The sequence below is a fragment of the Xiphophorus hellerii genome, chromosome 16 (assembly GCF_003331165.1).
Source record: "Xiphophorus hellerii strain 12219 chromosome 16, Xiphophorus_hellerii-4.1, whole genome shotgun sequence".
Taxonomy (NCBI): Eukaryota; Metazoa; Chordata; class Actinopteri; order Cyprinodontiformes; family Poeciliidae; genus Xiphophorus; species Xiphophorus hellerii.
Genome location: NC_045687.1, coordinates 18,931,947 through 18,956,342, shown reverse-complemented (window position 1 = coordinate 18,956,342; position 24,396 = coordinate 18,931,947). Strand labels below are relative to the sequence as shown.

Here is a 24,396-nt window from a genome sequence, read left to right as displayed (position 1 = left end):
AGCTTCTCCAGGATTGTAAAGAATACATTTTCTGAATTGTTACAAAAACAATCCTTACAACCATTAAGCACATCATTATAAGTCTTTCTAACTGAAACGGCAAAGAAAGGGCGACACGCACGCACGCAGGATTGTATTTTTCAATTTAATTTCTTTTAATATAATCTTATTTACATTGTATTTTTTCATAAATGTTTAGTACATTGTAAGTTACAATACTTTTGCATCCATTACACAGTGAAATTAGACCATAGAAAATGCAGATTGAAATAATACTGCGTAACAGTCTTCAATCTACAACGGAACGTTCCCCTCTTTCCCTCCCGTCCGCATGTTTCTTCTCGCTCAATAAAATTTGATTTCATTCTCTACCGTGGAGCTTAAATGGTTCAAAAGTTCATTCATTGTGGTCTTAAAGATGATGATTAGTTTTCCAAACGTTCTGGCTACAGAGAGAGAGAGAAAAAAAAAATAAATCATGTTTAGGAGGAATAAAAACATGGCAATATAGGCGATAAGACATGTATAAAAAGGCTTAAGGGGTCTTTTGTTTTTAAGCACAGATGTTGCAAATGAAGTGGCTTCTTTGCATCTTGAGGCTCGTTTTGATTACGAATAACAAACTCCCCCCCCACCCCACCAAAAATAAAAAATAAGATAAAATCTTGGACATACCCTTGGATTAGTTTTATTTCTCAAATTACGGTTGAGAGTGGCAGGGGAAATGTAACTTCAGCAAATGTAACCCGGTGTTTTCAAAACACCAACATCTTTCGTACACCGACGAGAGTACTTCCCCCCCCCCCCCCCCCCCCCCCGCAGTAACATGGATGTTTGAAAGTAACAAAACTCAATAAAAAATAAAAAATAAAAAGAATCCACTTTGTGGATGACTTGAATTGCATGAGAATTGACCCTTCAGCTCCAGTAGGTTGAGCTGCGATTAAGAAATTAGTGAGGGCTCATTGCAGAGCATATAGCAGCTTGGTCAGTAATCATTTAGTAATAAATAATAAAAACATCAGAGAGGATCAGAGTGGTCGCAGGTACAAACGTAAGAGGAAAAAAAAAAAAAGTTAAATGGAGGCTCATTTTATCATTTTTACAGCATAACAGAGTGCCATGCTCGACACACATGCAAACGCACACACGCATACAAAAAAAAAAAAAATCCCACTCTCTCACATGCAGACTGAGACACAAAGACACGCAACAGTGGTTAAACATGAAGCATGAATACTAGTCGATCAATCAGCTTGTTACGGAGGAAAAAAAGAAAAAAGAAAAAAAAAAAACATCGCTCCCCGCCTTGTTCAACGCACACCCGAATTCAAAGTTCGCAGGCTCGTACGCGATTGGCTGATTGTGCCCGGAGACTTGAGCGCGACTCGAGTCGAATTTGCCGTGGTTACACATTCTTAAGAGTGACATCATAGCTTGTTAAAACTGAAGGATAAAAATGCTTCTTGAAAATATTTGAAAAATTTTTTAAAATACTTTTTTTTTTTTTCTTTTATTCCCACCCCCCCCTTGATCCCCTTCCCTCTCCTCCTCCTCCTCCTTTGCTTCCTCCTCCTGCTGCTGCTGTGCTTCCTCGTTTAACCGCAGGCAGTCCGGCGGCGCAGAGGTGGCAAGAGACGGCGTGTTCTCGTAATGCTTGGCTGTTCGGTATACTCGGAGTACACCTCGAGTTCGGTTCGTGTGTGTGCATACATGTCGAATGTCAGATAGTTGGGTGTGCAAGTGCAAGCGAGTGTGACCGGCGCTGTCCTCCTCGTCCTTGTGGCGGCGCCATCACTCCACGGCGAAGCCGCACGTCTCCTCCACGGCTGTCAGCAGCTTCTCGTAAAGTTTCTCGTAGGACTCGTAGGGAGGGATGTCTATTCTGTTAAAACTGGAGACAAAAAAAGGATTCGCCAGGAAGTCAGACTCTGTAATAAATGAATGAATGAATGAATGAATGAATGAATGAATGAGACCCGAGGCGTCTTACCACGTGTGAGCTTTCGGTAGGTTCTCTGTGTTGGCGTCTATCAAGTGGATGGTGAAGAGCCTCGGTCCTGCAGAACCTGTAGAGCCTTACACACATACATTCTAGTTATCACTGCTCTACAATGGGAAACGGCTGGCTGGTCGTTTGAAATCAGACACCAGTATAAACGCAGGTGGTTTATTTACAGACAAAAACATCTTTGTCCTTATTTTTGACATCTAAATTACAAAATGTTCATATTTTTTGTACAGTTTTGCCCCAAATACTGCTTTCAGAGTGCTGTTGTTTCAGCAAATGGCATATTTTAGAATCTGTATACTCTAGTTAACGATTAATCATTTGCTAAATTAGTTGATGATTATTTCAAATAATTCATTAATCACGATTAATCGTTTCAGCCCCCATTTTATTCAGCACATATTCAATTAGCAATATGCCGATTGGAAGGAATCGATAAGAACCTCCCGTTTGTCTCACAAGCTATGATTAATAATTGATGATTACTTCAATAACCGATTAATCACAATTAATTGTTTCAGCCCTAACGTGAATCAAAACAAACCTATTGGCAGTAAATGAACGAATGATGATATGAAACGACTGCAGCTAAAAGCTGTGTGTTGATTTTGTGTGGAGGCTCTGTGCCGGTGCCTGACCCACCCTGCAGCGCTTTGAACCCCTGCAGGGGAACCCGAGTGGAGCCCGTGACGAACTGCAGGAGGCGCCCTCTCCTCTCCTCGCTGAAGGCCTCCACGGCCTGCCAGAACCACCGCACCACGTTGCTCTCCCCGGTGCAGTGCTTCAGCCGGGTGTTGGCCTTCCAGTCCGCCAGGTCTATCTTCCCCAGTCCGCCGATTATTAGCTGGATGGGACGGAGAGAGCGGGATGTTATGAGATTGAAAACAGGAACGAGATGTGAAGAATCCTGGTCGGTTAAGCTGGTTTCCCTCAAATGAAGGTTTATCGTTCAGAGGCGCGCACCTCTAGCTCTTTGTGGTCGAACGGTTTGAGGAGGTGCTGTGGGATCAGCTCACTGAATCCTTTCTGGAGAGCCAGAAACTGGGCTTCAATCCCACGCATGAACCTCCAGTTCACATAAAGTCTGCAACACACAGCCAACACGAGCAAAGTCAGCATTCCACACCACACTGGGAAGCATTTCTGAACACCTTGTTTTGTTATCTGTGCCCACCTAACGTATTCCTTCTTGTTCTCCTCAGTGACGGGAACATTTCTGCCGTTAGGTTTGAGTTCATGTTGGGAGAACTTCCCAAAGGCATTGTGCTCCACGCAGAAAGTGTGATCCAGGACAGAAGTGATGTCATTCTCCCTGCACACACACACACACACACACACACAGACACACACCCACCCCCACACACACACACACACACACACACACACGCACACACCCACACACACACACACGATAAAGAGAACACTGGGCTGTAAAATGTGAAATAAAAACAGGGAAGTGACTCAAAGTCACAGTGGGCTATTTGGGCCGATCTAGGCAAAGTTCTCACAATATCCAGACGAGGCTCTTGTGCAACTCCGGGTCCGTGGTCTCCAGGTCGTTGAGCTGGATGGGTTTGCCTAGCAGCTGCTTGTAGAAAGGCAGCGTGAAGCTGCCGTTGATGTAGTGACTGTGGAAGACCGCCAGGCCCATCACTCGGCCCACAAAGTGAAAATAGGACAAGTGGTCCTTAGAAAAAGAGAGAGAAAGGAATGTGAACCAAAGTTTGAGATCCATAATTAACTCGACGTAAAGCGGGTTATTAGTGAACTCACAGGGTTGATGGAGGAGTCGGGGTTGATCTGTAGTGTGTAGATATTGTCAGTGGAGTACTGGAAGAGGCCGTAGTAGGGGTTCAACATTTCATGACACAGCAGATACAGCCACTCCCTGGAGACAAGGTTACTCAGCATTAAACGAGTGAACTTAAACACAATAAACCAGATATTATTGCTTATTCTTCATACATGTGCTTGTCAATTTCTTACTGATACTCTGAAATTTTCCCACTGAAGGACAAATAAAAGGAATTTTCTATTCTATTCAAGCTAAAGGAAGCTACAACGGGGGCTAACGCTGCAACTAACGTTTATTTTAGTAATCGTCAGATTACTCTGATGATTAACATGATAAAAAATGGCCACTTAACCACTTAAAGCTTTTTTTTAAAAACACAATATTAGAAATACATTAAAAGACGCAAATAATTCATTTACATTTTCGAATAAAAAATGTATTGCTTAAAATGAAATAACATTCCTTTCGTGTATGTTATGTTGATCATTTGTGGCAAAGGATGCGTCTGCAGCTAGAGAAATATTATCTACTGATCTGTTGATTTATTTTGATAAGAAATGGATAGCATTTATAGGAGACTTTTTGTTTTAAGATTTTGAATCAAATAAAGCAAAAACTATCACTTGTGGAGTTCTGGGTAAAACATTTTTACAAAGAGGTTTTTTTTTATTATCTTAAATGCAAAAATGTTTATGTTTTTGTACAGCGTTGGTTTAATCACTGCTCTAAGTATGTTGTTCTTTCAGCAAATCTTTGTAAACTCCTATTAACAACTAATAGACTACTACTCATAGTTGACAATTATTTCAATAATCGATTAATCATAATTAATTCAATTAATTGTTTCAGCCCTAAAGTGGGTATTATTTTATTAAATACATTTATTTAGTAATACACTAACTGGAAGGAAATAACAATGGAAAACCTTCAGTTTCTCTCACTAGTTATGATTTTTACCTCTGTGAGAAAGTAAATGACTGGAAATATTTAACAGATTAGCTGAAAAGAATCAGCACTTCTGCTTAATTAAACATATGCTGCACATTTTAATAAAACGTGGCGCAGACAAGAAATAGAGCAACAATAAACCACAACTCAGAGCCTTCACCCTCACCTGGCCACTCCTCCGTAATCAAGGCCCTCCTCTCCTCTGAACTTCACCATCAGCCGTTTCTTCAGGTCCTTCGGCCTCATCTTCATTATCTGTCGATACGACTCCTGGGAACGCACACAGGATACAGATCACACACAAACCTGAATAACTCATACAAGTCTGCCGAAACGGTTTGAGACAACAAGCCTGGGCCGTGAACGTGTCACAATCCTAATCAGCCGAGTTAAGCACAATGTTGAATACGACATTTAGTGCTGCAGCCTGGTGGTTTAATGCATTCTAGTGCTAAATGTTTTTTGTTTAATTCAGGAGTTTTAAACATGGCACACTCAATGTTTTGATTGGCTTGTTGTTCATCGGTTTTGCCTCGTTCTCCTGACAAACGCGGCTCCACGCCTGCCGACCATAACGCGGGTTAGCGCTGCTTCTTCGGGGCAGACACGGCTTCTCTCAGTGGAAACAAAACAAACTGGTGCTAAGGTTAAAACTGAATCCGGTTTGGTGGAAAAGTCCCCTTGATAAGGGCTAAATAAACACCCACGTCACAGATTTTTATTTGAGAAACTTGTTTAACACCCTTTGTATCATTGTTTTACTTCACAACTACTTTGCGTTTGTCTATCACATAAAACTGCAATAAAACATATTAAAGTTTGTGCCACAAAAAAGTGGAAAAGGTTCTGGAGTCGGTATTGCTTCAGCAGCAGCAGCTGCTGTTTGCCGGTGATGCAACACAAACAAGGTTTTGCACAGAGTCTATCCACCAATCAGAGGCATGTTTACAATCTGAAAACCTCTCAGCTCAGTAGAATAATAAGCAGCTGAGTGGATCAGGGTTGAAAATGTTTCTCCGCTGAGGCGTCTCGGGGAAAAAATAAGTAATTCAAAGAAAATAAAGAGGATAAAAAAAAAACCAGATAAAAAAAAATATATTAAAGCCATTTTTGTGTCCAGAAAAGATTGTGACAACTTCATGTATCTATCTTCTACACTGCTAGTCCCACTGGCAGATTGTTTCACTCATAACATGGGAAAAATGTGAAATTAATGCCTTTTTTTCATCACTATTAACGAATTATTGACTTAAAACAAGCTCCTTTATCTTGCTGAAAAGTTACTTGTAAGTTAGTTTTGTTCTATTTTAATTGTGCCAAGATATTATAAATTAGAAACTAGGCCAAAAATACTTGGTAAGATTTAGTGTTTTTGATGTGTAGGGAAAAAAGCAACACATTTCATGGGGAAAAAAAGTGATAAAAACATGTTGTTTTGCACTTTTACATGCATTTAACAAGCTGTTTTTAATATATATTTATTGTTTTTTTTGTTGGAATCAGAAACAAAAATGATGCAGTCCAGTGGTATATTACCTTTTTGTTCCTCCTTACCTCAAAGATCTCCTCTCGGGACACCTCAATGCGACAGTGTCCCGCTTGAGGTTGCTGCAGCGACAGCTCGTGGCGCAGCAGCTTCAGCTTATGCACCAGGTCTCGCTCGTAGCGCACCGCCACGTCTCCGTCTCCTCCTCCGCCCCCGCCGATCCCTCCGCCTCCCCCCTCGTCCACCCCGACATCCATCGGCGGGGCCTGGGACGTCTCCTTCACTTGGGATTGGTGGCTGGAGAGAGCGGAAGAAGCGAGAGGTGGGTGAGACGGCGGCAGGCCAGGAGAGCAGACAGGATTAGACGCCGCGCGCCGAGCTAAATCTCCTGTAAGCCAGCGTTTCTGTAAATCACACTTCCCTGCAGTGTTAACGGAGCTGATGACCGTCAGTAGGTCACGTCCGGGGCCAGACTGGGTGTAGCTTTACGTCGGTGTCAGATCAGGCTAAGAACAAATCAGACTAAAATCCACTAATTAAGGACATGCTACAGGAGTCTGCCACCTTAAAGCGGGCTGAGTCTGCAGTTGGGAGAAATCTGGAGTGTTCCTGGATCAGACACACACCTGATGATGTTGTGCAGACGGGGGTCTGTGAACTGCGTGGTCCGGTTGTTGTGGTCCACAAAGTAGATGCGGCCGGACACGGTGCTTCGGACCTCCCACCCCACTGGCAGCGGGCCAAGTTCCTCGCAGCTCACGCTGGCCAGATCCCTACTCCAGAATCAGAGGGCGTGGCAGAACATTTTCTCAGACGTTTTCTGACTCAAACTTCTAGATTTTACAATCGGGTTTTACTACATTCAATACATGTGAACACAAAATATTCCCCAAGTCAGAATTTTGATGTTTATAATTCTTGTTTTGGACCAAGCTCATTTCAAAAATTAAAAATTCCTCAAATGAGGACTGGGACACGTCATGCAGATTCTTTAAATGCAGTTCAGCATCTCTGCTACCTTTAATCTGATGTAAATATGCACAATGTGCCAAATATGTTTGGTATTTAAACCACAGCAGCTTTCAGAACAAGTGCAGGTTAAAGTTGAATCTCAGAGGAACTAGAGGGCTAATAGGTGTTTAGTTGAAATGTGAGCATTCACTTTCGGGTTCTTAAGTCTGTAAATCAAAAACTAAAACGTCGTCACAGCTGTGATGAAACATTTAAGTACAAATCAATCTGAAAAACTATTTATTTTTCAGAAACTAAGATCTTTGAATTTTTTGATGACCACAAAAATCTGAAAAAAAAAAAATCAATAATTTCATGCTCAGTTTTTATTTTCTCTATACTTATTCAGACTTTTCAGCATTCTTCTTCTATTTTCTGACTGTTTATCAATTTAAATGTATAACTATTCATTCCTACAAACAGAACACCAGATTTTGTACAAAGAAACATAATTGCGCAAGTGTAAAGTATAATTTTCAGGGTAATTTCTTAAAGATTTTCCTTATTTTCAAGCTGTGTTTGACTATAACCAGTGAGTAATCCTACCGTGGTATCCGAGGGTCGTGCCAGGTGCTGACGCCTGTCTGTGTGTGAAGGAAGTACACCTGGCCTTGCACAGTTGTTCGTTGCTCTGTTACAATAAGGAAACAATGTTATTCGTGGCCGTTTCAAATTTAGACGGCTGATAAATGTGTTTGAGAACGGACCGTATCCCTCTGGCAGATCAGGCGGTTGATGCCCGTGAGGTCTGTTCTGAGGGGTGTGGCCATGACCTCTGGAGTCCGGCCCTCTGATTCGCAGAGTCTGCAGACGGCCCTCCTGACCCGGTGAGTCCAGCCGACAGTTCCCGCCGCCCGCGGCGCCGGTGGGGTCGGAGTAGGGCAGCGGCTCTTCGCTGAAGCAGCCCTCGAAAACGGGTCTGAGGAGTTACGCACAAAGCTCAGAAGTCTAAACGTGATATTTAACCGTAATAACGTTAAAGTTCTCCTCCATGGGCTGCCACCTTATCGTGGTGGAGGGGTTTGAGTGTCCCAATGATCCTAGGAGCTATGCTGTCTGGGGCTTCATGCCCCTGGTAGGGTCACCCAAGGCAGACAGGTCCTAGGTGAGGGACCAGACAAAGAGCAGCCCAAAGACCCCAATGATGAAGGAAAACTTTGGACTTGGTGTTCCCTCGCCCGGACGCGGGTCACCGGGGCCCCACTCTGGAGCCAGGCCTGGAGGGGGGGCACGATGGCGAGCGTCTGGTGGCCGGGCTTTTACCCATGGAGCCCGGCCGGGCTCAGCCCGAAGAGGAAACATGGGCCCCCCCTCCCATGGGCCCACCACCCGTGGGAGGGGCCAAAGGGGTCGGGTGCAGTGTGGGATGGGTGGCAGCAGAGGGAGGGGACCCTGGCGGTCCGATCCTCGGTTGCAGAAACTGGCTCTTGGGACGTGGAATGTCACCTCTCTGGTGGGGAAGGAGCCGGAGCTAGTGCGTGAGGTCGAGAGGTTCCGGCTAGAAATAGTCGGTCTCACCTCGACGCACGGCTCTGGTTCTGGAACCAGTCTCCTTGAGAGGGGCTGGACATACTTCCACTCTGGAGTTGCCCAAGGTGAGAGGCGTCGGGCAGGAGTGGGCATACTTGTTGCTCCCCATCTCGGCGCCTGTACGTTGGGGTTTACCCCGGTGAACGAGAGGGTAGCATCCCTCCGCCTACGGGTGGGGGGACGGGTTCTGACTGTCGTTTGTGCTTACGGGCCGAACGACAGTTCAGATTACCCACCCTTTTTGGAGTCCTTAGAGGGGGTACTGGAGAGTGCTCCTCCTGGGGACTCCCTTGTTCTGCTGGGGGACTTCAACGCTCACGTGGGCAATGACAGTGAGACCTGGAGGGGCGTGGTTGGGAGGAACGGCCCGCCCGACCTGAACTCGAGCGGTGTTCTGTTGCTGGACTTCTGTGCTCGCCATGGATTGTCCATAACGAACACCATGTTCAAGCATAAGGGTGTCCATATGTGCACTTGGCACCAGGACACCCTAGGCCGCAGTTCGATGATCGACTTTGTCATCGTTTCATCGGATCTGCGGCCGTATGTCTTGGACACTCGGGTGAAGAGAGGTGCGGAGCTGTCCACTGACCACTACCTGGTGGTGAGTTGGCTCCGGTGGTGGGGGCGAAAGCCGGTCAGACCTGGCAGGCCCAAACGTGTTGTGAGGGTCTGCTGGGAACGTCTGGCGGAATCCCCTGTGAGACGGAGCTTTAACTCCCATCTCCGGCAAAACTTCGAACACGTCCCGGGGGAGGTGGGGGACATGGAGTCTGAGTGGACCGTGTTCCGTGCCTCCATTGTCGAGGCGGCCGATCGGAGCTGTGGCCGCAAGGTTGTCGGTGCCTGTCGCGGCGGCAACCCTCGAACCCGCTGGTGGACACCTTCGGTGAGGGATGCCGTCAGGCTGAAGAAGGAGTCCTATCGGGCCTTTTTGGCCTGTGGGACTCCGGAAGCAGCTGATGGGTACCGGCGGGCGAAGCGGCATGCGGCTCGGGCGGTTGCTGAGGCAAAAACCCGGGCGTGGGAGGAGTTTGGAGAGGCCATGGAGAAAGACTTCCGTACGGCTTCGAGGCGATTCTGGTCCACCATCCGGCGTCTCAGGGGGGGGAAGCGGTGCAGCACCAACACTGTTTATAGTGGGGATGGTGTGCTGCTGACCTCTACTCGGGACGTTGTGGGCCGGTGGGCAGAGTACTTCGAAGACCTCCTCAATCCCACCAACATGCCTTCCACTGAGGAAGCGGAGCCTGGGGACTCTGGGTTAGGCTCTCCAATCTCTGGGGACGAGGTCGCCGAGGTGGTTAAAAAGCTCCTCGGTGGCAGGGCCCCGGGGGTGGATGAGATCCGCCCGGAGTTTCTTAAGGCTCTGGATGTTGTAGGGTTGTGTTGGTTGACGCGACTCTGCAATGTCGCATGGACATCGGGGGCAGTTCCCCTGGATTGGCAGACTGGGGTGGTGGTCCCCCTGTTCAAAAAGGGGGACCGGAGGGTGTGCTCCAATTATAGAGGGGTCACACTCTTAAGCCTCCCTGGCAAGGTCTATTCAGGGGTCCTGGAGAGGAGGGTCCGTCGGATAGTCGAACCTCGGATTCAGGAAGAGCAGTGTGGTTTTCGTCCTGGTCGTGGAACGCTGGACCAGCTCTACACCCTCGGCAGGGTCCTGGAGGGTGCATGGGAGTTCGCCCAACCAGTCTACATGTGTTTTGTGGACCTGGAGAAGGCGTTCGACCGTGTCCCTCGGGGAGCCCTGTGGGGGGTTCTCCGGGAGTATGGGGTACCGGGCCCTTTGATACGGGCTGTCAGGTCCCTGTATGACCGGTGTCAGAGTCTGGTCCGCATTGCCGGCAGTAAGTCGGGCTCGTTTCCGGTGAGAGTTGGACTCCGCCAGGGCTGCCCTTTGTCACCGATTCTGTTCATCACTTTCATGGACAGAATTTCTAGGCGCAGCCAAGGTGTTGAGGGGATCCGATTTGGTGGCCTTAGGATCTCATCTCTGCTTTTTGCAGACGATGTGGTCCTTTTGGCTTCATCAGATCGTGATCTGCAGCTCTCGCTGGAGCGGTTCGCAGCCGAGTGTGACGCGGCCGGGATGAGGATCAGTGCCTCCAAATCCGAGGCCATGGTCTTGAGCCGGAAAAGGGTAGAGTGCCTTCTCCGGGTCAGGGGGGGTGTCCTGCCCCAAGTGGAGGAGTTTAAGTATCTCGGGATCTTGTTCACGAATGGGGGAAGAAGGGAGCGGGAGATCGACAGGCGGATTGGCGCAGCGTCTGCTGTCAAGCGGGCGCTGTACCGGTCCGTCGTGGTGAAGAGAGAGCTGAGCCAAAAAGCGAAGCTCTCGATTTACCGGTCGATCTACGTTCCCACCCTCATCTATGGTCATGAGCTTTGGGTCATGACCGAAAGAACGAGATCGCGGATACAAGCGGCCGAAATGGGTTTTCTCCGTAGGGTGGCTGGGCTCTCCCTTAGAGATAGGGTGAGAAGCTCAGTCATCCGGGAGGGACTCAGAGTAGAGCCGCTGCTCCTTCACATCGAGAGGAGCCAGTTGAGGTGGCTCGGGCATCTGGTCAGGATGCCTCCTAGACGCCTCCCTGGTGAGGTGTTCCGGGCACGTCCCACCGGGAGGAGGCCCCGGGGAAGACCCAGGACACGCTGGAGGGACTATGTCTCTCGGCTGGCCTGGGAACGCCTCGGGATTCCCCCGGAGGAGCTAGAAGAAGTGGCTGGGGAGAGGGAAGTCTGGGCCTCCCTTCTGAAGCTGCTACCCCCGCGACCCGACCTCGGATAAGCGGAAGAAGATGGATGGATGGATGGATGAACGTTAAAGTTATCAAAGTCTGGAGATGCGCTCACCCATCGTTTTCCAACAGTCCTCTGCAGTCCACTACAGGACCACCGCTGCCAATGCGGTCCCGCGTCTGTAAGCTCACTACAAACAGGAAATATGTCGACATCGGACAGAATCAATAAGTCAGGATGTAATTATTCAGTGCCTTTCATACCAAATATATAAAGTGCCATGCAAGATAAAGAAAAAAACAAAACGAAACAGATAAAACTGCCAAAATGTATGAAGAAAAAAATAAAAAATACATTCATAGATGTTTGAATCTGTCAATGTGGATGGTGGAGGAAGAAACGTCGGTTTTCCATCTTTATGGCCAATAAAAACACAGGAATAAAAATATAAAACTGGGTTTAAAGAAAAGTAGGAATTAGACTGAAGTAAAATGTATTTACAAATATTTTAATGATTTAAAAAAAAACATTGAAAACAAACAACTTATTAACATAAATGCAAATAAAGTTGGAAAATTCCAAACCAACTAAGCATCCTTAAAAATATAAAAATGTCTAATTTAAAAATAAAAAGTTTTCAATTGAATTTCTTCTTACACTCAGAATAACTTTTCATTTAAAAGTCAATCAGAAAGATAATTTAACATGTTAACAGGATCTTAGAAATCAGCTAAATTAAAAACTAATTTCTTGATTTTATTCTTAAAACACTGCTTCGGGTCTTCTGCGAGTGAATACCAGTTTGGAAGAACATATCAGCAAAATCAGCAAATCAGTATTATCAGCAAAATGGCGGCTTCTCTATGCGTTCTACAATAAATCATGATGACACATTTTTAATTGATTCAATTTAAAAAGTGAAACTTAAGTTATAGAGGTCCACATTGGTCGATGTAGAATTTATTTCTTTAAGCTTTGATCGTTATAACTTAATGACTTCTAAATGTGTAGATGTTGTGTTATTTTATGGTCTATAAAGGGATGGGATAACTGCTGACTTCACAGATGTGGACCAGACGGTCACTGACACCCCGAAGAGGAGAGGAAGCCGAAGAAGGTCACTGCTAAAGAAACTGACTGCTGGCAGAAAGCTACAGTCGAGCACATGGACATATTTTTCTATACGCTGCCATTTCGCAATAATAAATGCTTTTTTTTATTGTTCTAATGTAATATTATACATTTCCTGATAAGAGTGGATTTTGGGTTTAAGTCTGTATGACAGAGTAATCAAAATTAACAGAAATAAGTGTGAAGTTATTGAACGAAATAAACTTTTAATGACATTCAAATCTTTTGGTATGCAGGGATGAGGTTTCCAGACTGAAACGAGTGCGATGTGTGCGCTCTTTCTGGGTTTTGTTAACGTTCTTGCAGCTGAACATTTGCACGGAGACAAAGATGGAGAAAAAAAAAAAAAAAACGGCAAGTGGAAACAGAGATAGCTTATCAGTGTGTCCATCCTCACCTACGATCTGCCCCCTCACTGCGTCACTGTCAGAGGGGTTCAGCTTGCAAAGATCTAGGCGCTGGTCTGGAGGGAGGAAAGTCAGAATGAATGCACCAGATGCAAATAGGGTTAAAAATAAAATCATTTAGAGAAGAAAAAAAAAAATCTAAATTACATCCTGTGTCTTTTAGCCTGCTGATGGCGTTGGAAAGCAGTCGTATGCAGCCCAGAAACCCCGCCCCCTGCCGCTTGTGGATCTTCTTGTGGTTCCATATGCTGATGGTGATCGAGTCCGTCTTCCCGATGTAGCTGCAAAAGCGAGGAACTCGTCAGGTTTCTTTACGCCACCGCCGCCTGAATTTAAAACCTAGGCATGTGGGAGGTGAGGGGTCGCCAGGAGGCTTACAGGTCATAGTGCTGATTCCACTTGGGATCCAGTGTGCTCTTGACTGTGTCTGTGGAGTGGCATTGACCCGATCCGTCTACTACCACCTTAGCGAAAGGATCCGGTAGGCCTGCACGCACACAAGACGTCACCAAAACGCTGCTCTGTGTACCAATTGTTACTACAGTAGACTAATGGAAAATGCCACAGCAATACTTACGAAAGAAGTCTTTCTTTGCGAGGTTCTTGGCACATAATACTGCAAGGGGGGAAAAAAGGCATAAGCATGAGGCTAATCTTACTGTGTAGGCAGCTCTAATAAATTCTGACGCATAACAAACACTCTGAGGAGGAAGAATGTAGTTTAGGATAAAATATGAATGCCAGAGAATACTGATGAGCTGCAGAACTGGGTGAGCGGGATAATGCATGCCGCTGTTGAGATGAGGCTGCCCACTCTGTCTCAAAGTTTTCTCAAGCTGCATGTCAACATGACTTCTCCTGTTTATGCAGCGCGCGGATGACACAGTCACTTCAATTTAGCTCAGGTGTGAGCCGCAGCTAATGTTAGCCATGCGGTAAACATGTTGGAAAACAGAGCTGGTCTTCTGCTCTCAATACTCCACAAACATGCAGTAGCTTGTAATCACAACAGGATGTGTTTACACACCGACTTACGATGTAATTAATACTTTCTGTTGTATTGGTGACACTTTAGCCATGCTCACATAGCCAGAGGATACATATAAACATATATTAATGAGCTAAAAAAAAAAAAAAACAACAATAAATACCCAAAGCAACTGTGATCTCCACTAACAAAAGAAATAAAGATGTTTTTTAAACTGTGTGACTAGAGTAATTAATATAGTAACAAGGAAGTTTTAGAAAGTTACAAGAGAAAGTGTTGAACTATGTTATTAAGAGCAAAACTGCAAAAAAAAAAGGTTAAAACTGAAAATAAATAGAGTGGGTATTCATTTTATAGTTTATCACAATTAAAATAATAAAAAACTTGTTGCAGACAACAGTACTCTAACTGGTAGCTGAAAAATGGCTACTCACTTATAAGAATGACAAATTTTGTTGTTTAGGAGTTAAGGCTGGGCGATAAATCTATTTTACCGAATTTTATGGTTTTGGAGACTTACTTTTAGGAACATTTTTTTTTTTTTCTACACCAACGTGTTCCTTGGGTTTCCATAGTTCAGAGTGATGTCAGCCCATCCAGGAGCTACCATCTTGTTTCACTAAGCGTGATTTACACTTTCTATTTACATCAACTCCAAATTCAAGTCAACTTAAAGAAAGAATGATTTTAAAAAAATACATATATTCTGTCATTTCTAATCTTTTTTTTTTTTTTTTAAAGTGAGGGAATTAAATCAAAATCAGAAATTGAATTAGCTTATGCTTTTTGATAAAGAGCAAAACCACAGAAAAGTTTAACATCTAACAGCCTATTATTCCATGGCTAGGAACAATAATAGTAATAGATAATACGTGACAGAATGTTCAATCATTTTACTGAACTGTGAGCCAGAAATGCAAAGCATTCTGGGGGATGTAGGCATAAGAAATACTTTAGCGGCTCAACCTCTCAAGAGAGTTAAGCAAGGTTGGTCGCATCTTAACTCACTCACTCGTTGGTTACCTAGCAACCAAAGACTCAACTTAACCGTAAATTGTGCAACAGTTTCATGTTATGTGCCTCATAACTGCTTAAAAATAAAAAAAAGGTTTTTTTAAACACAATACCTTATTTCCTTTTCTTTGTTAGTTCCATGACTCCCCCCCCCCCCCCCCCCCCCCTTTCATTGATGTAATGTATCATGTACTTTCTACTCTGATATTAAGAGAAAATAAATAAATAATGGTGTGGAGTTAAAACTGTGGATAAAACAGGAAAGGTCACATCACCAGTTTAGCAGCATTTCAGATATTGAAACCAAAAAACTAATCTACAATTATCAACATCGACTGATATGAAACGATTACATCGTAATGTGCTTTTCAGCCATACCATCCAGGCCTAGCCATGTTACAAGCTTAGTAAGAAATATGTTGAATAGCTGCTTCTGTTTTCAAATAATTCTGCTTTATATGAAACCAATTTCATCATTTTCTCCATATTTTACTACTGAATTTCTACTTAAAGTAATCATACCATGACAATCTATTCAATAAGAGAGACCGTTAAATAATAAAAAGCATCTACACATATTTCTCAGCACAATTTCCACAAAAATGTGTAAAAATGATGATTAGATAAAAACAGAAGTATCCCGTACTTCCTCTAACCAGCAAAGAAAAGTGAATGAAGCCTGTTAGTGATTAATATGACTAATCAATAAAAACATCACTTCAGGTAGATTTAAAACCCGTCAGGACTCTTCCCCCCGCCCCAGGCGGTGAGTAAGGCAGTCGGTGGTTTAGGATGTGGCAACTTGTGGCAAACATGTGTCAGGCTCAGCCGGGTCCTACTTCCTGTGATCCAGCCATGGAGAATGCTGACAGGATATCCTTCCCTCTTTCCCCACGCAGACCTCTTTCAGCGCTCCTCTGCCTGACTCACGCATTCCACACCGAGATCTCATCTTTTCGTCGGGCACCGAGACGGAGAGCGAGACGGAGAGGAAAAGAACAGGGAGGCTGATCCCTGACTCCTCTTTCATCCAGACAGTCCAGGAAAACCATTCTCTCCACTCCATCTGCACTTCCGCTCCCTCGCCACAAACAGAGGACAGCTCTGATTTCAACATCCGGCTTTGTTTCCCCCCCCCTCTCTTAGGCTACTTGACCACCTCCTTAGCGGCGCTGAATGTGTGACGGACCCCCTTCGCAGCGTCTCGGGAAATTTCCCATGCTGCCAAGGTAACCGATGGCCGAGACACAGACAGCTCAGCTGGTGCCCGATTTCCCCCACTGCCAATTTAGTTCATTGCATTATTGGCTTTAAAGTTAAGAGGTAAAACAAGCAAAAAGGTTCCACTCAGGCTGAAGTCAAACTAAATTGAAGGACTGCTTTGGGGTGCGAGTGATTTCTCAAAATCAAAAATAAAACAAAATGAAATATTAAAAATCAAGGCTGAAATTAAGTGCAACAGTCAAACTCTCCATTTTGAGAATAATTGTGTACATTTTCCTCTTACACAACCGTCTTCTTTTTTATCATCACACACTTTGGCCACCCTTTAACACAGGGGTGTCCAAAGTGTGGGGCACAGCTCTATTGTGGGCCTTGAACCGATGATGAGTGGTCCTTTACCTCAAGAATAGTAAAGATTTGGGCCGCCAGCACAGGTTGAGATTGTTTCAAAATACAGGGTTTTAACAAGTGTTTTATAAGTCTGGCGGGCCACCAGGCTTTACTTGTGCCTCCACCAGGCTAAACATTGCTTATTTATTTAAGTTTTTTTTTATGTTTGCATTTTTAAAGACTTTATAGTTGGTGTACAGATATTAATCTTCCAATAACACATAATTATCAAGTGATATTTTCAAATTTCCTGTCAACTTGAAACATTTTTTAACTCAAAAACACGGCGAGCCGCTGGATGAATGACCGCTGGGCGCCCCAACCACCAGGCTTAGCAAGTTTTCTGGGGGAAACCTTGCTAAGCCCTGGGCGATATGGTTTTTTTTTTTGTCAAATTAAATTTCTGATTTTAATCTATATTTTTCCTCACTCCTTTTCCCTGAAAAATACAAATGAGAGAAAATATCTTTAAAAACTGGCTTTTATTTTAATAATTCCTTCCTTGAGTTCAACTGAATACAAAGTCAAAAGAACTACCATCTTGTCAAACAAGATGGTAGTTCTTAACATCGCGCTGGAAACCCGAGAAGTGCATTAGTGAAAGAAAATCTTAATTTTCCAAAAAGTGAATCTTCAGTGAACAGAAAATTTTCACTATTCTGTAAAATGAATTAATCGCCCAACTCTAGAGACGAGCCATTAAATCGTCTGGTGACTGAAATCTGACAGCTTCCTGCTTCATCGCCCTAACTTCAGTCTGTAAGAAACTTAAAAATCCTATCTTTTTTTTTGATTAGTGAATGCACCGTGCCTAACACACCAGGGTAACAGCAACTATCATAGTTGTTAAGGTCCTTAATGAGTAACAGAGACTTAAAGTTAGCCATTTTCAGCAAGGTGTTTGAAAATCCAGCCAGAGGAATCAGAAATGTGTTCTGTGAAGGGCATTCGCTGCTTTTTAAACGGAGTGAGATTTCAGCAGACAACAGGAAGGCTGAAAGTAATATAGACAAGTTGCTTCGTTTTATCTTTTTTAAGCTCTCACTCGCTGCCCTTCATAAACTTTGTTGGAAATGAATAAGCACTTTCTGTTTGTTTTAAGACTGTAAACTCCAATTTACAGCCATTCGTCTTTTAGGCACACAACATGCTGTCACATTTGTCTCAAATGTAATAAATTAATCACTGCTACCAGTAACAAGACCAAAAATGTGAACTTGAATGTCTCCTTATGTTGTAATTGTTGAAGATAATTCAGAATTGTCTATAAAGTCTTTATTGTCAGGTTGAATCTTTAATAAAAACACAGATCACACTGATGACTCATCTCTACCATGATGTAAAAGAAAGCTGCTTTAGAAATGTCACCTTAATTTCAGACAAATTGCTCCGTATTACTAATCCACCCACCAAACAACCAGAAAGACCGTCCAGTTACAACATTATAAGTTTTTATATCACAACTATTGTGTGCTAATTCAGGAGTTATCAGTCATATCACTTCCTTGTGTTTCACGTCAGTTTTGAAAAATAAAAAGGTCTGCAATAAATTAAAATAAGATCATGGAATTTCCTAGTTTGGGGAAGTTGATTGTTTTATTTCTTTAGTCTTAAAACATATTTTTTTTGCCAAATCTCTGCTTAAACAATGAGAAACTGTTGAAGTATTGTGTTTTTTTTTCCAAAAACAAGTGCATAGTTGTCCTCTATATATCTATTTTTACAACTGGCTAAAAACGTACGACTAAACTTATACATTTTTGTGGTTTAATGTTTGTTTATCCCTTTATTTTTGGCAGAAAAAAACACCTATTATATTAATTTCCCAAACTTCCATGCATTTTTTTAAATGTCTCATTCATTCAGTTTCTAACATTATTATGTATCCAGATTATCTAACAGAGAGCTCTAAAAGGAGCCATCATTTTAACAAATTAAAACCCAGAGGTACTATGTAATCATATTCAATAATCTGCAGCAACGCTATGACATAACCTCACCTAAAGCAGCACCAGCAGCAGCTCAGTTTAATAAACTGAGTGCATGATCAGCGATGGTTTATTCACTGGTGGGGATCCTCGGTGGCATCAACAAAAAAAAGGGCTGACGGCACGTCTAAGAGCTTGATCATGTGACCGCTACGTGAAATGAGGAAGTAGTAATTCCAGGACCCAAATACCAGCTCGAATCGCAACAGCCAGAGAAAAACAGACAACACTGGCCACTTGCAGAATGAAGGGTTTGTTGTCCCTCGACAGTACACACTTAATAGTTAGTGAGTAACAGGAAAGTGCTTAGAACATGAGTTGGTTTCCTGGAAATGGTTCATTGTTTAGCTTTGACTATGCAGACTTCAAAAGCTGTTCTGTGGTTACAATTTCACAAAGGTAAATGTCATAAAACTCGGGGTTTGTGCAAGTTTCACCAACGCAAATTTAAGACCTTTTTAAGACCATTATGAATGAAATTTAAGACATGTGTCATGACAGAAATGTACAAAAGAGTCACATATTTCCCATAGTAGTGCCAAGGTTTTTCCCAGAATGAATGTAGCATCGTACGAGTTTGGCGATAGAAGTGAGCCAGGTAAAGACCAACATCGTGATAAACTACTCTTACCCATGAAAGATGCAAAACAGCTAGCTAGCAGTGGTTTATTAGCAACTAATTAGCAATAGCTTCAACTGCTTCCAGTTACAGAACGGAAAGAAGATGTCTGAGCGCAACTCAAAGTTTGTCTGACAGGAAAGTCTTGTGAGAAAAACTACATAGAATGTGAAAGATTAAATGGTCCTGTGATTAAAGTAATTCAATTCATTAGATATTTTCTAATATCTAATGAATTGATTAGAAGCAAAAATAGTTTGCTTCTATTTTGGATTGCAGTGGGGCAGCGTGTGTTTTCAATATTGATCCATCCTGTTGAGGCATTTATGGAAATTTGAATTTTGTTTAAAGGAAACCCAAGTTTTGACTGAAACAAGGGGGAAAAAATTGCACATTTGCTTCCTCCATCGGCCGTCTGCGCTTTATTTAAGCTCCTAGCTGCAGACGACTGGAAACCAGCCAGGTCTAAATGCTGCGCCCGTTCGCGTCGTACCGACATCTTCGCAGAAATCTTCGCGAAACCACTAATTTAATGCTTGTTCCCAAGGGTTATTGTACGGTACCCATCAAATACAACAACTACATTCTGCCTGGCTAAATAGAAGCCTGCATAAACACACTGAGGGCGCTATGAAGTGTGACCCAGAGCCAGACTCCCTGTCACAGACACACAGGCTTCTCTGATGTAGGCCAAACAATCGTTCAGTCTGTCAGACTAAACAGAGCTGGCCGGCAGCATAGTCGGCCCATTGGCTCAACGCGCATTCCTCGCCCAATTAGGATTCCAGTCATACCTGGGGGGGCGGGACACACTCGGAGGGGGGCAATAACCTCTGCATCCATGTTGAAATAATGAGCGACGTGCCTTACACAAACCCCCACACACACACACGGTCTCTGCTTTGTTTTCACTGCGAATCATCTGAGCCACAACTTTCTGATAAGATCTATTTGGATCTTCCTGAACTTCTTTGGATGGAGTCGAGGCGAAACAATTAGAGCACCTAAAATAACCTGATCAGAACAACGCTTCGCTTCAATGGAGTGTTTGATCCAATCAGACATATTTTTTGCTTAGCTGTTCTGGGATACAGGTACACAGATGTCATTTTGTTACATTATCTCCATTGCTTATTAAAGTACATGAGTAGAATAGGTTGCTTTCAGATACAAAAAGATAAAAGAGGGAGCGAGACCGCGTGGTTTGTCACCACATGTGTCATTTACATACAGATTTCACTGCATAGCTCTAACCAGTAGCATTAAATGAACTGATCAGTTGAATGACTGGCATCAGTTGTTTCCACATTAACAAAATGCAGCAGTAACCTGGTCTATTATGTGCCTGAGCAGATGAACTGAAAAGACATTTCGGCGTTTTGTGAAATCCGGAATGTGGAAAGATGAGTCTTTAATTTGGGAAGGATGTTTCTGCCGCTCTACCGGCTTTGAAATCCTGCTCGGCAAAAAGCAAAGCCATGCAGAAAAATAAAGGTTCAAACAGGTTTTCACTTGAACACGTCATTGATACACTAGCAACTCTAAACCAAAAAATTAAAAATGAAACATAAAACTGTACAAAATGAACCTGTGGTGCCTGCATGTCCCGTTGTAAATTGAGCAGAAGGGAAACAGTGAGCCAGGCAGCAAAGGGGGGTCATTTCCATTTGAATAGAGGCCCCTCGATGCCTAGTGGCGTTACATTAAGCTACAGTAAAAACCGTTGTTCCTGCTCTCTGTCCACGTAGAAAAGTGGGAGAAAAAAACAGAGTCCTACAAAGAAAATCCTGACCCAAAAACTGAGAAAAAAAATATATATATATATACACATGTATCCTTGGTGCGTTGAGTACGTGATGCTCGGAGAGCAAACGTGTCCAACTCGTCCGGGTCGGGATAAGTTCAATGAGTCTAACTGCAGCTGACACAGCAGCCAAACGCCAATCGATACACACTGGTATTATCTAGGCTAGCATGTCATATCTGCACGAAAAAGATCGATTTCGCAGAGGATGCGGAGAAACGTTTGCTTTATATGCTTTTAATTTTGTCGCATTAGCTAAAAAAGCGACGGGTCCTGCTGGTGGTCAACCCCCTTAAAAAGGGTGTAGCTAACCAGCTATAGCGGTCAGCAGTAACTACAGTGTTACTAAAGGCTAACACCAGCGGGCTAATACTTAGAGGCGACGGTTGGCTGTAAATAAAGTTTCTGGACGGCTTTCAGTCGCCACTCTCTCTAATATCATGCAAACAGGCGAACAGAAGCGTAAATCAGCCGTAAAAACAACAAAAGACAGCTTTTCGGCTGTCCTATCGGCAATTTTGGTAGCATTTTTGCTAACAGGCTAGGCTTTAACTGCTGTTCACCTCGCAAAAACCGGATGTTTGGGTAAAGAACAGACCAAGAGCCCCGCAGAAACTTGTTCGGTTTGACTACATCAACATATTACAGTATACGCGTGTGTACGAGGCAATTTAGCTTTGGATAAAACAAGCACTGTAAGCGTTTTCTCTTTGGCTCGGTTTTTTTTTTTTTTTACCTGTCAGTCGGATTTTGATGCTGGACCCGTTTCTCCGACTCCCAGGATTCGACATCACTCCGGGAGGCAAAAAAAAAAAAGGATAGCTCAAACTTTCCCTCGGAGTCGCCCGAAATCGCAACCTTCGCCAAGAAACGGAACCGCGAGGGACTTCAGCGGCGAAACATGTGGTCCGCTTAGCTGTTCCTCACCGAGAAAACTGTATTATTTCACCGCAAAGTCCTGCGCTCCTTCGAAATTCAACAACACGGGAGAACATTTTCGGGCAGGCTTAAGCACGTACTCGGCTGACGTCATGTTCTCACCGCTGCGTGCGCGCGCCGGGTAGCGTGAGCGCGCCCGTTTGATACGACAAAAAAGTTGAGTGGTGCGTTAAAAATCCATAAATGAAACCACAGACTGTTATAAAAATATGTTTAACAACTTTTTATATATATATATATATATATATATATATATATATATATATATATATATATATATATATATATATATATATATAAATGGATGCTGTATATTAAACTTAACATATAGAATTTTACAAATTAATTCAGCTAAATAAATTTTTCACGAAATAGCAACACTTCCATTTTAGCTAACATATATTACGTGTAAAGCTTTTAAAATAAATCGATAATGATATGAGTAGTAATAAGACATCTCTTCAATTTACAAACAAGCATCTTTTTACTAAAAAAATATTAAAATTCTAATTTCTTTCGGAAACTATTAAGCTCTTAATCATGTGACGTGTATGTAGTTTGTTTGAAGGAATGCCTAGTTGGCCTGTATGTACTTGTGATTTATTTTGTGTTGATCTTGATAAGTCTGTAATTGTCTACCACAATTCAATTTGACCAAATTGATTGATGAAATTGATTTGGGGACAAAGTATTTATAATTATGATTATTTGTAAGATGTGTGTCCTGTTGCATCTGGACAGCTTGTCATAATTTTTTTTTTAAAAAGTTGTTACCTTAAAGTCAAGTGCACTTAGGTTATGCAGCAGAAAACTGACCCGGAAATGCACCGTGTTTTGTAGTGGCCTAGTCAAATTCTAGCGTTAAATCTGAATGAGATTCTGTGATATTTATTCAGAAGCAATTCTGCAGCAAAGAGGGCCAGATTTCCTGCAACCGGTTGATAGCAGTTGTTCTGCTAGTTATAATGTCTAGGGGAGTAGATTTATATTTATTCATGTAATCATAGTTTGATATAAAAGTGCACTGAGCAATTCCCCAATGCTCATCTGATTTCGCTTGAAGTTTTCATGCATCACTTCGGACTGTAAGAAGAAGAAGAAGAACCAGGAGAGGTGAGCGTCTCTCTTGCTTTCAGAAACGGATTGTTTTCAGCACGGGAGGCCGACACAGTTGCGAAAGCCTGAAGGAAAGAGAGGCATTGAGGATTATGGGATTGAGTTCCTTAGCTGTGTGTCTGTAGCATTAGCTGTGGAAACAATGGAGGCTCTCTTCAGCCTGTTTACAGGACCCAGTAAATCCACATCAGCACCGAGGCCGCTTGTTCACTTCCAGAGGCTCGGCTTACTAACACCCGAACGCACCAAGGCTCATAAGCACACACACATGCAGACTCTGTTCATTGCTCCTTTTTTTTCTTCTTGTCAACTTTTCTTTTGTTCGTCCGAGTCAAACATTCCTCATCACACTCACCCTTATTAAATTTGCGCAATGCCATCCTTATAATGTCACAAAGCACAAACTGATTTATTTTATTCTATGTTATTTCCATTTAGATTGTATTTTGGCTCCTTTTTTAATTGTTTCAACACTCCAGTAGTTTATGAAGACACTCACCGTGTACGCCTACTTGTTATGAGACTGGATGTCTATTTGTTTATTTGGCTGTGTGTGTGTGTGTGTGTATGTGTGTGTGTGGGTGTGGGCGTGTGTATGTGACTGCATGTGCACTATGGAAATGCTGCACATGTACAATAGCAATATGGTAATCGAAAAAAAGAGGACACATAAAAACAAGAGAAGAAATGAAATTATATCAGAGAAAAGAGGCCAGCAACTAACAAAAGGTCAGTGGCTGACCTTTTGTTCAGGTCAGCAAAATGTTCAGCTGCTGTGAACTGAACACAGCAACTGAACAGTTCATCTGAACTGTAATTTAATTAGAAATTAATTTAATTTAAATTAAACTGTTTAATTTAAATTAAAGTGTAATTTTACAGTTTTTAAAAAACTGTTAAAAAAAATTTAAATTTTTTTACAACTGTAAATTAAAAAATTGCAGTTTTTAAAAAAAGTATAATTTCAATGTTTCCAAAAGCTAAAAAGGAATCAGCTATCTGTTTTAAATAATATTTTCAACCACATTTTGACTGAAAAGTTTGGAGTAATTGACCCATAACATCGTTTTGAGTGGTTCTTCCATCATCTTAATATTTAACGGCTCGTGTTTCAGCTGCTCTCTTTGTCACTTCCTCCTCGCATCCCATCATGCAGACACACGGGAAGCTTCAGCAGCCAGTGCAGCCTTTTTGTCACCGTGAAAGTGAAAGTCTCTGCAAACAGTTAAAATTTTTTTTTTAGCATTGTTCAG

At 42.9% G+C, this 24,396-nt stretch overlaps 1 protein-coding gene across 4 annotated transcripts; it reads right to left on the bottom strand.

Moving 5' to 3' along the window:
- Positions 1-129: 129 nt before the first annotated feature.
- smurf1 (SMAD specific E3 ubiquitin protein ligase 1) lies at positions 130-22,119 on the bottom strand. Of its 4 annotated transcripts, none has more exons than XM_032587554.1 (18): positions 21,825-22,119; positions 13,639-13,677; positions 13,440-13,548; positions 13,209-13,342; positions 13,052-13,117; positions 11,638-11,713; positions 7,959-8,170; positions 7,798-7,882; positions 6,867-7,016; positions 6,309-6,537; positions 4,921-5,024; positions 3,785-3,899; positions 3,520-3,698; positions 3,186-3,323; positions 2,975-3,095; positions 2,654-2,855; positions 1,994-2,078; positions 130-1,894 (listed from the first exon to the last, which is right to left on the bottom strand). In XM_032587554.1, the coding sequence occupies exons 1-18, from the start codon at positions 21,877-21,879 to the stop codon at positions 1,795-1,797; spliced, it is 2,199 nt and encodes a 732-aa protein (XP_032443445.1). In that variant the 5' UTR covers positions 21,880-22,119; the 3' UTR covers positions 130-1,794. The 4 variants fall into 4 exon arrangements, with proteins under 4 accessions (XP_032443445.1, XP_032443447.1, XP_032443446.1 ...); XM_032587556.1 differs by having other exon boundaries at positions 1,994-2,069; XM_032587555.1 differs by having other exon boundaries at positions 6,867-7,013.
- Positions 22,120-24,396: the final 2,277 nt, after the last annotated feature.